Source organism: Podarcis bocagei (assembly GCF_964188305.1).
Source record: "Podarcis bocagei genome assembly, chromosome: Z".
In the NCBI taxonomy this organism is placed as follows: Eukaryota; Metazoa; Chordata; class Lepidosauria; order Squamata; family Lacertidae; genus Podarcis; species Podarcis bocagei.
In genome coordinates, this window is record NC_138140.1 from 50,072,073 (window position 1) to 50,085,214 (window position 13,142).

The 13,142-nt window shown below is 47.8% G+C and overlaps 1 protein-coding gene across 2 annotated transcripts in view; it reads left to right on the plus strand.

Moving 5' to 3' along the window:
• Positions 1–9,555, plus strand: part of SLC7A3 (solute carrier family 7 member 3) — a 35,547-nt gene extending 25,992 nt beyond the window's left edge. For both annotated transcript variants that reach the window (XM_081180462.1, XM_081180463.1), the window contains 6 exons: positions 464–603; positions 1,092–1,194; positions 1,333–1,544; positions 6,822–6,988; positions 8,664–8,772; positions 8,908–9,555. In XM_081180462.1, coding sequence (XP_081036588.1) covers positions 464–603; positions 1,092–1,194; positions 1,333–1,544; positions 6,822–6,988; positions 8,664–8,772; positions 8,908–9,038 — 862 coding nt within the window. In that variant the 3' untranslated portion in view covers positions 9,039–9,555. The remainder of the gene's footprint in view (positions 1–463; positions 604–1,091; positions 1,195–1,332; positions 1,545–6,821; positions 6,989–8,663; positions 8,773–8,907) is intronic.
• The last annotated feature ends 3,587 nt before the right edge of the window (positions 9,556–13,142 follow it).

The following is a 13,142-nucleotide window of genomic DNA, read 5'->3' on the forward strand; positions in this document are numbered from 1 at the left end:
AGAGTCTGAACTGCCCCCTGCCTGTTCCTGCTCACTAAACTCTGTTAGCGCTTCAGCTTCTGACACCTCCTTCTGCCAGTCTGCTCCCTCTTTTCCCTTTGGCCAGCACCATCATCCCACCACCAGTTTCTGGCCTCGCTGTTGGGTGTACCTCAGCTGGAGCCTCCCACCACTCTGCATCCAGCCAATCCATGCATTATCTAAGCTTGGGACATAGCTGCCTCCATCCTGGAAGATGGTATGGTGGATGTGGGAGTAGACAGTGTTTTGGACACCTTGTGCTTCAGGCTCCTTAAGTCAGGCCATCAACTTGATTTGAACCCAGAAGCAGACCATGAGGGTGACTTGTGCTAAGGTGGCCACAGGCTCCGTTCATGAGCTGTTGGCCATCTGCGTTCTCTTCATATGGAAGTTCTCAGATATGCCCAGGTCTTGATTTTATGTCTCTTCCTGCCCAATGCAGCTTGCTTGGTTCCATATTCCCAATGCCACGGGTGATCTATGCCATGGCTGAAGATGGACTACTCTTCAGGTTTCTGTACCGGGTCCACAGCCGAACCAAGACTCCCTTAGTGGCTACTGTTGTGTCAGGCATCATTGCTGGTATGGATATCTTAGTGGGTCTTTGTCCATTCGCCCTCTACACTTCCATCACCATTACCACTCCTAGTGGTGCAGCAATAAATTGCTAGCAAATTTGAAAAGCTAAGCAGAGTCTAGTATAGTTTCAAGTTGGATGGGGGACTAAGTGTTGATATACTTGCAGTGCAGGGGATTGGACTACATGACACTTGGGGTCCCTTACAACTCTATGATTCTACCCAGTGTGGCGTAATGTTTAGAATGTTGGACTATGACCTGGAAGAGCAGGGTTAGAATCGCCATCCAGCCATGAAGCTCCCTGGGTGACCTTGAGCCAGTCAACATCTCTTAGCCTAATCTACCTCAAAGGTTTGTTGTGAGGATGAAATGGGGAGGAAGCATGAACCATGTACACCACCTTGAGATCCTTGGAATATAAAGGTGGTATATAAATGTAGTAAATAAATAAGTAAGCCAGCCCATGAGTCATGTGGGCTATTATCTTGCAGGTCTAATGGCATTTCTCTTTGAGCTGAAGGACCTGGTTAACCTCATGTCCATTGGCACTCTGCTGGCGTACTCCTTGGTTGCTGTTTGTGTTCTCATCCTCAGGTGGGTACTTCTTGGAGTGAGCAGCACTCCACACAGAGTTCTCCAAGCCATGTCTAGGCCTGGTGGATGCCCCTTTGCAGAAGGACTGACAGGGAATTACAGTTTCCTTTTACTTAACTCTTCTGCCTTTGCTGATAGATACCAGCCTGACCTGTTCGCTCCCTCCAAAGACTTGGAAATGCTTGAGATGAATGGAAGCGAAGAAGAGAAGGTGGTGATTAATCTCTCTCTCCGTGATGGCCATGTAGCCCTGAAAGACAAGTTCACCTGGAGGCGCCTTTTCTGCCCTTCCGGAGATGTTCCAACTTCCATCTCAGGGCGCATTGTCTACATCAGCAGCACAGTTGTCTGTAAGTGCTGGCATGTGCGGGGTCTAAACTGTGCACCTGGATGGCCAAATCCGGAGTGCACCGCAGGGGTGATGCTGAGCCCCTGCTGCTTCCCAAGGCAGAGCTCCGGTTTGGCTGTGGAGATGGATGTGGGTGGGTGGGTTAGCTCAAAGCGTAAGTGCTGCATGTTCTGACTCCGATATTTCCAGTTAAAAGAGGAATGAGGAACCTGTGGCCCACCTATTGTTGGTGGCTAGAGCCGTGATTCTCAAAGGGTGTGGTATGCCACACTGATGGGATAGGAGAGGATAGCAAGTGTGGTGGGAAGATTCAAGGACAACCAACATTATATTTTGGGAATGATATATGTTCTTATGTAGCTGAATTGTTTTCTACTTTCTGGATGTCCCATATTATAAAGCAGTTGTGTTCTAAATCAAGTACTGCTGGGAGTTGTTTCTTTTTGTTTTCCAGTTTATCAGTAAAAAATTCAGTGTGATGCAAGCAAATTTTTATTCTGAAATTGTGGCCCAGAGGAAAAGGTTTGCGAACCAGTAGATTAGAGTTTAGGCAAGGACAAGGGAGAGCAGGGGCCAGATCCCAGGGCAGCAGTTGAAGAAGGAGCAAAAAGGGTTTTCTTGTGTGTGTGTGTTTCTTTGTGGCTGATTAGCTGTTCTCCCTGTGCAAAGGTCAGAGGGGGCAGGGTTTCTGTTGAGGTAGGTGATTAGCTGTGGGAGGAGCTTATCAGAGTGCAGGGCAGCAGTTGAAGAAGGAGCAAAAAGGGTTTTCTTGTGTGTGTGTGTGTTTCTTTGTGGCTGATTAGCTGTTCTCCCTGTGCAAAGGTCAGAGGGGGCAGGGTTTCTGTTGAGGCAGGGGATTAGCTGTGGGAGGAGCTTATCAGAGTGCAGGGCAGCAGTTGAAGAAGGAGCAAAAAGGGTTTTCTTGTGTGTGTGTGTTCTTTGTGGCTGATTAGCTGTTTTCCCTGTGCAAAGGTCAGAGGGGGCAGGGTTTCTGTTGAGGAAGGTGATTAGCTGTGGGAGGAGCTTATCAGAGTTTGTAGGGCAGCAGTTGAAGAAGGAGCAAAAAGGGTTTTCTTGTGTGTGTGTGTTTCTTGTGGCTGATTAGCTGTTTTCCTTGTGTAAAGGTCAGAGGGGGCAGGGTTTCTGTTGAGGCAGGGGATTAGCTGTGGGAGGAGCTTATCAGAGTTTTCAGGGCAGCGGCGCGCGCCTAGCAGCGCACGCAGTTATACCCATCTTTTAGATTTAGGGGAACTAGTCTCAAACGTTTGTTGGGGGAGACCTAGGTGGTTTTTTTTTTTTGTGGGGGAAGTTATTTGTCCAGTCTTCAAGCTTTTTATGATGGAGGACCTCTGTAGCCACCCCCAACGACACGATCTCAAGATGGAAGGGGAGGGAACAGCTGCAGTCGCCTGCGATTCCTGCGCAATGTTTGCCATCTTGCCAAAGGTTGCAGGCAGCTTTACCTGCAGCAATTGCATGTTGATTGCCCTTTTAAAAGACAAAGTCCAGCAACTGGAGGAACGTGTAGCTACGCTCCAAAGAATTAGAGAGCTGGAGCTCTTCTTGGAAGCAACAGAGCACACCGTCCCCACCAAGGAGGAGACAGGGGACTCCCCTGAGAAGGAGGATAGTTCACCAACACAGGAGCCAGATATATGGAGAAACGTGACTCAAGTAGGAGGCCCAGGGTTCACTCTGATTGTTTAGAAATACACAATCGCTTTGAGGTCCTCTCCCCTAGCATGGAAGACGAAGAGCAGACTCCATTTGAGGATCTCTCCCTCATTACAGTCGATCAGGTATTTGAAGACGAGCAGCAAAGTCAGTCCTCAGGGAATGTGCAGGCGACCTTGGAACAGACAGCTCACGGAAGAACCCCGACCAAACCCAAGAGGAGGCGTGTAGTGGTGATAGGGGATTCCCTACTGAGGGGAACAGAAGCAGTGATCTGTGGGCCTGACAAGATGTCTCGGGAAGTGTGCTGTCTCCCCGGGGCTAAGATCCAAGATGTAACTGAACGACTGCAAGGAATCATAAAACCCACTGACAAATACCCCTTCCTCTTGGTTCATGTGGGAACCAATGACACTGCAAGCAATAGCCTCCAGAAGATCAAAAGAGACTACGAGGCTCTCGGCAGGAAATTGAAGCAACTAAATGCACAAATTGTCATCTCGTCTGTCCTCCCAGTTGAACGATGTGGCCCAGGGAGAGAGGGGAAAATAGTGGAAGTGAACAGCTGGCTTCGCAAATGGTGTAAACAGGAACGGTTTGGATTCTTAGATCACGGACTGCAGTTTCTTGAAGATGGACTTCTGGCAAGTGATGGGCTGCACCTCACAACGGTTGGGAGAAATGTTTTTGCCAAAAATCTCAGAAACCTCATCAGGAGGGCTTTAAACTGACTAATGGGGGGGAGGGAGACAGTGCTCCTGAAGGTAGGAGTCTATCAATTAATGAAGATGATCATCCAAATGTCATAGACCAAATGGAGCAAACAGCACGCGGACCTAGTGGTGGGAGGAAAAAATCCTTAAATAAGAGACACGGGGGAATGATTAATGGACTTCAATGTCTGTACACTAATGCGCAAAGCATGGGAAATAAACAAGATGAGCTTGAGCTCTTGGTACAGCAAACTAAATATGACATAATAGGCATCACTGAAACCTGGTGGGATAAGTCCCACGATTGGAATGTAATAATAGGGGGATACAATTTATTTCAGAGAAACAGACCAGACAGGCGCGAGTGATCATGCTCTTCTGAAGTTTACTATACAGCGGAAAGGAGCACCCAAGCATACTGGGACTCAATTTCTTGACTTTAAGAAAGCCGACTTCATAAAACTTAGGGAAGTGCTGGGTGAGATCCCATGGACAGCAATACTAAAAGGAAAGGGAGTTAATGATGGCTGGGAGTTTGTTAAGAGGGAGATAGTAAAAGCACAACATCAGGCAATACCAATGAGACGGAAACATGGAAGGTGCCTAAAGAAGCCAGGGTGGCTATCTAAAGAACTTTTAACTGAATTAAGATTAAAAAAGGATGTGTACAAAAAATGGAAAAGGGGGGAAACCACCAAAGAGGAATTCAAACAAATACCCAGCACGTGTAGACACAAAGTCAGAAAAGCTAAAGCACAGAATGAACTCAGGCTTGCTAGAGAGGTTAAAAGCAACAAAAAAGGCTTTTATGGGTATGTTCGTAGCAAAAGGAAGAACAAAGAAACAGTGGGGTCACTCAGAGGAGAAGATGGTGAAATGCAAACAGGGGACACAGAAAGGGCTGAACTCCTCAATGCCTTCTTTGCCTCAGTCTTCTCCGATAAAGAAAACAATGCCCGACCTGAAGAATTTGGAGCAAATGATTCAGCAGAGGAAACACAGCCCAGAATAACTAAGGAGACAGTACAAGAATATTTGGCTAGTTTAGATGTATTCAAGTCTCCAGGGCCAGATGAACGGCATCCAAGAGTATTAAAAGAACTGGCAGATGTGATCTCAGAACCACTGGCAGTCATCTTTGAGAATTCCTGGAGAACAGGAAAAGTCCCGGCAGACTGGAGGAGGGCAAATGTTGTCCCTATTTTCAAAAAGGGGAAAAGAGAGGACCCAAATAATTACCGCCCAGTCAGTCTGACATCAATAGCAGGGAAGATTCTGGAGCAGATCATTAAGCAAACAGTCTGTGAGCACCTAGAAAGGAATGCTGTGATCACCAATAGTCAGCATGGATTTCTGAAAAATAAGTCATGTCAGACTAACCTGATCTCATTTTTTGACAGAATTACAAGCCTGGTAGATGAAGGGAACTCAGTGGATATAGCCTACCTTGATTTCAGCAAGGCATTTGACAAGGTGCCCCATGATATTCTTGTAAAGAAGCTGGTAAAATGCGGTCTTGACTATGCTACCACTCAGTGGATTTGTAACTGGCTGACTGACCGAACCCAAAGGGTGCTCATCAATGGTTCCTCTTCATTCTGGAGAAGAGTGACTAGTGGGGTGCCACAGGGTTCTGTCTTGGGCCCGGTCTTATTCAACATCTTTATCAACGACTTGGATGATGGACTCAAGGGCATCCTGATCAAATTTGCAGATGACACCAAACTGGGAGGGGTGGCTAACACCCCAGAGGACAGGATCACACTTCAAAACGACCTTGACAGATTAGAGAACTGGGCCAAAACAAACAAGATGAATTTTAACAGGGAGAAATGTAAAGTATTGCACTTGGGCAAAAAAAATGAGAGGCACAAATACAAGATGGGTGACACCTGGCTTGAGAGCAGTACATGTGAAAAGGATCTAGGAGTCTTGGTTGACCACAAACTTGACATGAGCCAACAGTGTGACGCGGCAGCTAAAAAAGCCAATGCAATTCTGGGCTGCATCAATAGGCGTATAGCATCTAGATCAAGCGAAGTAATAGTGCCACTGTATTCTGCTCTGGTCAGACCACACCTGGAGTACTGTGTCCAGTTCTGGGCACCACAATTCAAGAAGGACACTGACAAACTGGAACGTGTCCAGAGGAGGGCAACCAAAATGGTCAAAGGCCTGGAAACGATGCCTTATGAGGAACGGCTAAGGGAGCTGGGCATGTTTAGCCTGGAGAAGAGGAGGTTAAGGGGTGATATGATAGCCATGTTCAAATATATAAAAGGATGTCACATAGAGGAGGGAGAAAGGTTGTTTTCTGCTGCTCCAGAGAAGCGGACACGGAGCAATGGATCCAAACTACAAGAAAGAAGATTCCACCTAAACATTAGGAAGAACTTCCTGACAGTAAGAGCTGTTCGACAGTGGAATTTGCTGCCAAGGAGTGTGGTGGAGTCTCCTTCTTTGGAGGTCTTTAAGCAGAGGCTTGACAACCATATATCAGGAGTGCTCTGATGGTGTTTCCTGCTTGGCAGGGGGTTGGACTCGATGGCCCTTGTGGTCTCTTCCAACTCTATGATTCTATGATTCTATGATTCCCCAGTAACCCGGGACCAGTCGCTGCCTCTCAGCCCTGGGTTGTGGTGAGAGTAAAATGGAGGGGGCACAACTATGTGTGCCACCTTGAGCTCCTTGGAGGAAAGGTGGGCTACAAATTGAATGAATGAATGAATGAGCCTTCCATATTCTCTGGCCCCCAACCATGCGATTTGGGGCTGATGTGAGTTGGTGTCCAGCTTCTAGAGGTCTCTGCTTTGAGGTAAAAGATTCTCAGGTGGAAGGATGGGGCAGTTTTCAGCTCTATAAATCTGGCTTTTGGTGCTCTTGTCTTGCAGCTCTGATGATCACCACTCTCTGTGGCATCTTGGCACAACAGTCGGCAGCTCTCATGCAATGCAGCATTGGCTGGGTCGTTGCCTGTGTGGTTCTCCTGGTTGTTTCACTCGTTGGCACCATCATCATCTGGAGACAGCCAGAGAGCAAGACACGCCTCACTTTCAAAGTAAGAGTTCTGGCCAAAGGGCTGCCTTTGCTTGTGGGATTTTGGGGCACTTGCATGTGGCAGAGCTGGATTACCTCAAGCTGGCACATCAGCGCTTGCCAAACAATCTTCTGCCATTGCTGGATCTTTTGGGGGAGAGATAAGCCATCACATCTTTCTCCCATTTCAGAAGTAGTGTGTGTGTGTGTGTGTGTGTGTTTACTTCGTCTTTCCCTCCTGGACATGATTGCTTGATGGTTCATCTCTCTCTCCCTCTAAGGTTTGGGAGTATTGTGCCCACTACACTGCACTTAAGACTTTAGTTCAGCTTGCTTTACAGGACCCCTCTGGTTCTTGCTGGCCTTTGGCTAGGGTTAGGGGGAAGGTGATAGGGCTCAAGATGTCCCTTCCTTCAGGAAGTGTTATGTTCCTGCCTGCAGGAATAGACTAGGACTTTCTGTTCATTGTTAAATTACTGGAGATGGAAGGGCAGTCCCAGAGATCCATTGGATGATCCTTTGTTTGTTCCCTTCAAACCTTGAACTCTGAGGGGGGAAGTGGGGGGGGATTCCCAAGTACAGTACATTTGCATCTTACATGCAATTAACTTGTGTGATTTCAACCTTGTGTGGTTGAAGTCCACAAATTAATTTCACACAAGTTGGACAGTTTAAACGCTCCTTTGCACTGGGCTTTCTGATGCAAAAAGAGCTTTTAAGCTCCCAGACTTGCTCACCAGGCTCTGGGATGCTTTAAAGAACTCGTGGGAACTTGGACGGTCCAGTGAGGTCTTGTGAGAGCAGCCCAGAGCTTTAAAAACTCTCTGTCTTGTTTAGAAGATAAGGATGGTCATGCAGGGGCAGTTCAGCTGTATGCGTTTCTGCAGATATGTGCCATCCCCAGAACGTAAACCCCATACAAGGCACAATTGTACTGTAGTATAGGGGAAAATGAAGAATTGGCAATCTGCTCTAGGGGAACTGAGTGACATCCCTTTCTGCAATAGCATCTGTTATGAGAATCCTCTTCTTCCAATTGTGTAAAAAGCTATTATTTCCCCAACCTACCCCAGCAACTGCAACTATCCCTAGGGATAACTGCTGCTTGTTGTAGGTACCTGTTGACCTGTATCTATGATATCGCTCATGACTTAGCATCACAACCTGCCCCCTCTATGCCAATGAAATTTTGCAAGTAACGTTCTTCTACTTCCACAGCTCCCATCAATGCAATCTACTTGGATGCAGTCTTCCAGTTGAGTGCTCAGCCACTGTTAATTTAAAAGCAGCACCAGCCTCCTGCTTCATTCTGTAAAAGAGCAAGACAACAGTCTCCCTTCTGCACAGCCTCACTATTTCAGGAACATGATGGAACTGATGGGAGGAAAGGATTTTCAGGAAAAGGATCTTTGGAAAATATTGAGAAAGCCATTCTTTCCCCATGCTGCTTCTCCCCTCCCCTTAAATACAATTACTTGGAGACTGGAAATTTGTACTGGAGGCACAATATAGGAGTTGGTCTAAGACTGTGCTTCACCAGCCCCTGCTTTTAGGGCCCCCACCCCACTGCCTGGAAAGGCCCGATTGAAGACCAGGCTAAGCTTTAATCCTAATGGAAATTGTGGGTGGTAGCTAGTTTTTCGCAAAAGGCAAGGTGTTTTGCATCCTCTTGCATTGGGCCTGTTTGTCTTTTACAGGTCCCTGGCCTGCCACTGCTTCCCCTCTTCAGTATCTTGGTGAATATCTATCTCATGATGAAGCTGGATGCAGGTACCTGGGCCCGTTTTGCTGTCTGGATGGCAATAGGTAAGGAGCCACCCTGTCTGTGAAAGCTACCATAACAGGAAACAGTCCCAATCTCACTTGGTGGTCCATTGCTTGGTTGCTAGGGAAGGCTGGCTGTGGATGCTTTGTGACCATTGGGCTCCATTTCTCTTCTAGGCTTTGCCATCTATTTTGGATATGGGATCCGCCACAGTGTACAAGGACAAGTCACTCCACAGTCTCAGATAGTGGCAAGCAAACCTCTCCAGCGGGCACCCTCCGACCTGAGCCAAGATAGAGATATCTGAGAAGAGGATCTGGTTCTTTCCTTGTCCCCACCTCCTACCCACCACAGGTCCCCTTGAGCTCTATCTGCCTCCTATGCCACCCTAGGACAAGCAGATGGCAAGCTCTGGGGCAAATGGTCTCTCCAGCATGCTGTAGTATATCCAAGTCAACCGTGTCATCCTGTATAGAGCAGGTGGGGAGAGGAAGCACCAGCAGGAAGTGGGGCAGACTCAAGGGAGAGCTGATTCTTCTGCTCTTGGGGGAAAGACAACCCTCAAGCAAAGAAGCTGCCCCTCCCTTCATGTCTGTGTTTATTATCTTTGGGCCGTGTTGGCAAGAGGTTGCCTTTCTCACATGTAGATGTTTGTGAAAGTGTCAGCTTGTCTGCAGTCCAAAAACATGTCTCTAGACCCTGAAGCTATAAGTATTTGTTGCTGTCCTGTTCATTGTTTGTATAACGTCAAAACATTGATGTTTTGTACGATTAAAACTCCAAAGGACCATTTTTTAAGAAATTAAAATGTGTTTTTTTTGTTATGTTGGCCATACTTCATGTCAATTTACTTTCTTCTTAAGCTCTCTTTCAACACACCTAAAAGCTAAAATACATGGCTCCATAAAACACACAATTATTCTGGGGCTTCTGGCAATCTGGTCTTGGGCCATTCAGTAGTCCAATGTGATGGTGCGACAGAAGCACTTGAATAGATTTTGTTCCACTGCAAAGGCACATCTTTCCTTTTGCCAACTGCTTTACCCAGGCTTGCTTCTTAGCCAGAGGCCACACTGGTAAAGCAAACTTGGTGTTGCTTTACAAGCAGAATAAACCACCCTCCCTTCCACTAGCACAAGTCAAACATTCTTCAGCACGAGGCAAGGACCTGTTTCTTGATACTATAGCACTTTTAAATGATGGTGCATTGCATGGGATTACAAATAACAAGGCATAATTGAAATCTTTTTCTGCAATGGCCCTGCTCTTCACTCAGCACTTTCACATTTTTGCAACCCATATGCATTTACTATTTTATTGGGGGCGCTGGAATAATTCTACTTGTCATAAGGATGGGAAACATTTCTGCACTGAAGTTCACCTTATGAAGCCTGATTCCTAATCTCTCTCACTTTGCACTGTCAAACACTTTCAAGCTTGTTTTGTGGGGTAGCAGCTCCCCCTGCCCCCTCCAGCTATTCCAATGATTCAAAGGCTGAATCGAATGCAAGGATCAGGATGCAAGTGCTCTGATTCAGGATGAGCCTGAATGGAAGACTAGTGCAGGTCTGTGGCGTAGCTTGGCCTGCTTTCATGTACCTTCGTCTCCGTCAGCTGGACCAAGGTAGACTCTTTCGTTTTGTGGGCAAGTTGATAAAAAAACAAGTTAAAAGATTAAGATACAACATTAAAACAACTAGGGAGCAATCTCTTCATAGGAGGAGAAAGGAAAAAGAAAAAGGGGGAGGGAATCAAACTGATTCTGAGCCAAAGGCCAGGTGGAACAACTCTGTCTTACAGGTCCTGCAGAAAGAGATCATATCCCACAGGGCCCTGGTCTCAAGAGACAGAGCATTCCACCAGGCCAGAGTCAGTGTTGAAAAGGTCCTGGCTCTGGTTGAGGCTAATCTAACTTACTTAGGGCCCTCTAGAGTGTTGCTATTTATGGACCTTGAGGCTCTCTGTGGGGCATACCGGGAGAGGCGGTCCCGTAAATACGAGGGTCCTAGGCCGTGAAGGGCTTTAAAAGTCAAAACCAGCACCTTAAATCTGACCCTGTACTCCACCGGGAGCCAGTGTAGCTGGAAAAGCACTGGGTGAATATGCTCCCATGGCAGAGACCCTGTGAGGAGCCTCGCTGCAGCATCCTGTACCTGCTGGAGTTTCAGGGATAGCTTCAAGGGCAGCCCCACGTAGAGCGAATTACAGTAGTCAAGCCTGGAGGTGACCTCCATGGATCACTGTGGCCAGGTCGGGGCAGGAAAGGTAAGGGACCAACTGCTTGATGCTGTGAAGGTGGAAAAATGTTGCCTTGACTGTTGCTGTAACCTGCGCCTCCATGGAAAGGGAGGTGTCAAGGATTACACCCAAACTCTTAACGGAAGGCAATGGCACTAACCGGGCCCCCGCAAGAGAAGGGAGTTAGTCCTTCATCTCCATACCATCCCAACCCAGCCAGAGGACCTCTGTCTTTGAAGGATTTAGTTTCAATTGGTTCCCACGAAACCATCCAGCCACAGCTTCCAAACATCTGGTCAGTGTGTCCAGGATCGAGTCGGTATGGCCATCTATCAGCAGATAGAGCTGAGTGTCGTCAGCATATTGATGACAACCCAGCCCAAAGCTCTGGATAATCTGGGCAAGGAGGCGCATAAAGATGTTAAAAAGCATCGGGGAGAGGATTGCGCCCTGCGGCACTCCACACACCAAGGAATGGCGCGACGACAACTCCCTCCCTAGTGCCACCCTCTGTCCCCGACCAGAGATCAAAACAGCACAGCCATGGGCTATGCCCTGTATCCCCACATCGGCGAGGCGGTGGTCCAAAAGATCTTGATCAACCATGTCAAAGGCTGCTGACAAATCTAAAAGGATCAGCAGTCCTGACCCGCCTCGATCCAGTTTTCTGCGGAGATCATCTGTTAGGGCGACCAGAGCCGTCTTGGCCCCAAAACCAGGACGGAATCCAGACTGAAATGGCTCTAAAGCCGATGTTTCCTCCAGAAACCTACCAAGCTGTTCAGCAACTGCTCTCTCAATTACCTTACCCAGATATGGGAGATTTGAAACTGGGTGGTAATTGGATAGGGGGGAGTATGATCACATCTATGCCAGCACCAAAGATCAAATGCAGCGTGTGGCCTGCTTGATGGGTCGGGCCCATAACAAACTGGGAGAGCCCCAGTGTTGCCATGAAAGTCACTAGGTTCAGAGCCTGTGAGGAGGGGGCGGCATCGGCATGGACGTTGAAGTCTCCCAAAACCAATAGGTTTGGGAACTCCAAGGCCCAGCCTGCCGCCACCTCCAGCAGGTCTGACAGGGTGGCTGCCGGTGCGCTAGGTGGTCGGTACACCAACCAGACAGCCAAGTTCTCCTTGGTGCCCCACACGAGACCAACACATTCAATGCCGGAGATTGCCGGTGGTGGCAGAGACCTGAAAAAGCAATCCTCCCCGATTAACAACGCTACTCCTCCCCCCTGACCCACAGTCCGCAATTGATGGAGGACAGAGAAACCTGGAGGTGTTATCTCATGTAGGGAGATTACTTCGCCTTCCCGTCCCCAGGTCTCTGTCACGCAAGCCAGGTCAATCCCCTGCGACACAAAAAAGTCACACATGGTGGCGGTTTTATTGCCTATGGACCTGGAATTGCACAACACCAATGACGGAGGTGGGTAATCCCTGCTCGCCCTACCCTCGTCCCTTGGGATGGGGCGTAGATTGGAAGGGGTTCGAGCATCATTGCATCTCAAAACCCTTCGCCGATAGTGATATGTAGCCCCACCGTCATTCTTCCCTAGCCCTTCAATAGTGGGAATCCCATGCTAGCCTCCCCAATAGAGGGGCAAGATCTCCTCACTAACAAGTCATCTCTGGGCCAGGACTCTTGGGTCAGAATGGTATGGGGAAGAGGTGAAAGTTCGATAGGGAAATTATCCCTAGAAGATAAAACCCAACCAACCGCACCCTGTTCCCATAGAGTCGAATGCATCTCTGCGATGTTACATTATCGATGCACACTTTAATATAGGAGAGTATGGCATCTGTGTATCTATGCAGATCTTGATGTTCAAACACACTCCAATCAGTGCTCTCAAAACAATCCTGGAGCTGACTAAGAGCACCCTCTGGCCAAATTCTAACTGTTTTTATAACTGACTGAATTCTTCTCCTGAGAGGGATGTACTTCGGACATAGAAAAACTGAAGAATGGTTGGATGAGCCTAAGTGGGGGAAGGGGATTGCCCTGTATGCCTGTTTCAAACTGGAATACGCGAGATCTAGAATATTCTGTCCTCTAGTGGGAAATTTCACAAACTGTTCAAACTTAGGAAAAACCGTCTTTAGGCAGGCTTGACTGAAGTCCCCTGCCACAACAAGGGCGCCCTCTGGGTGGATTTGCTGCTGCT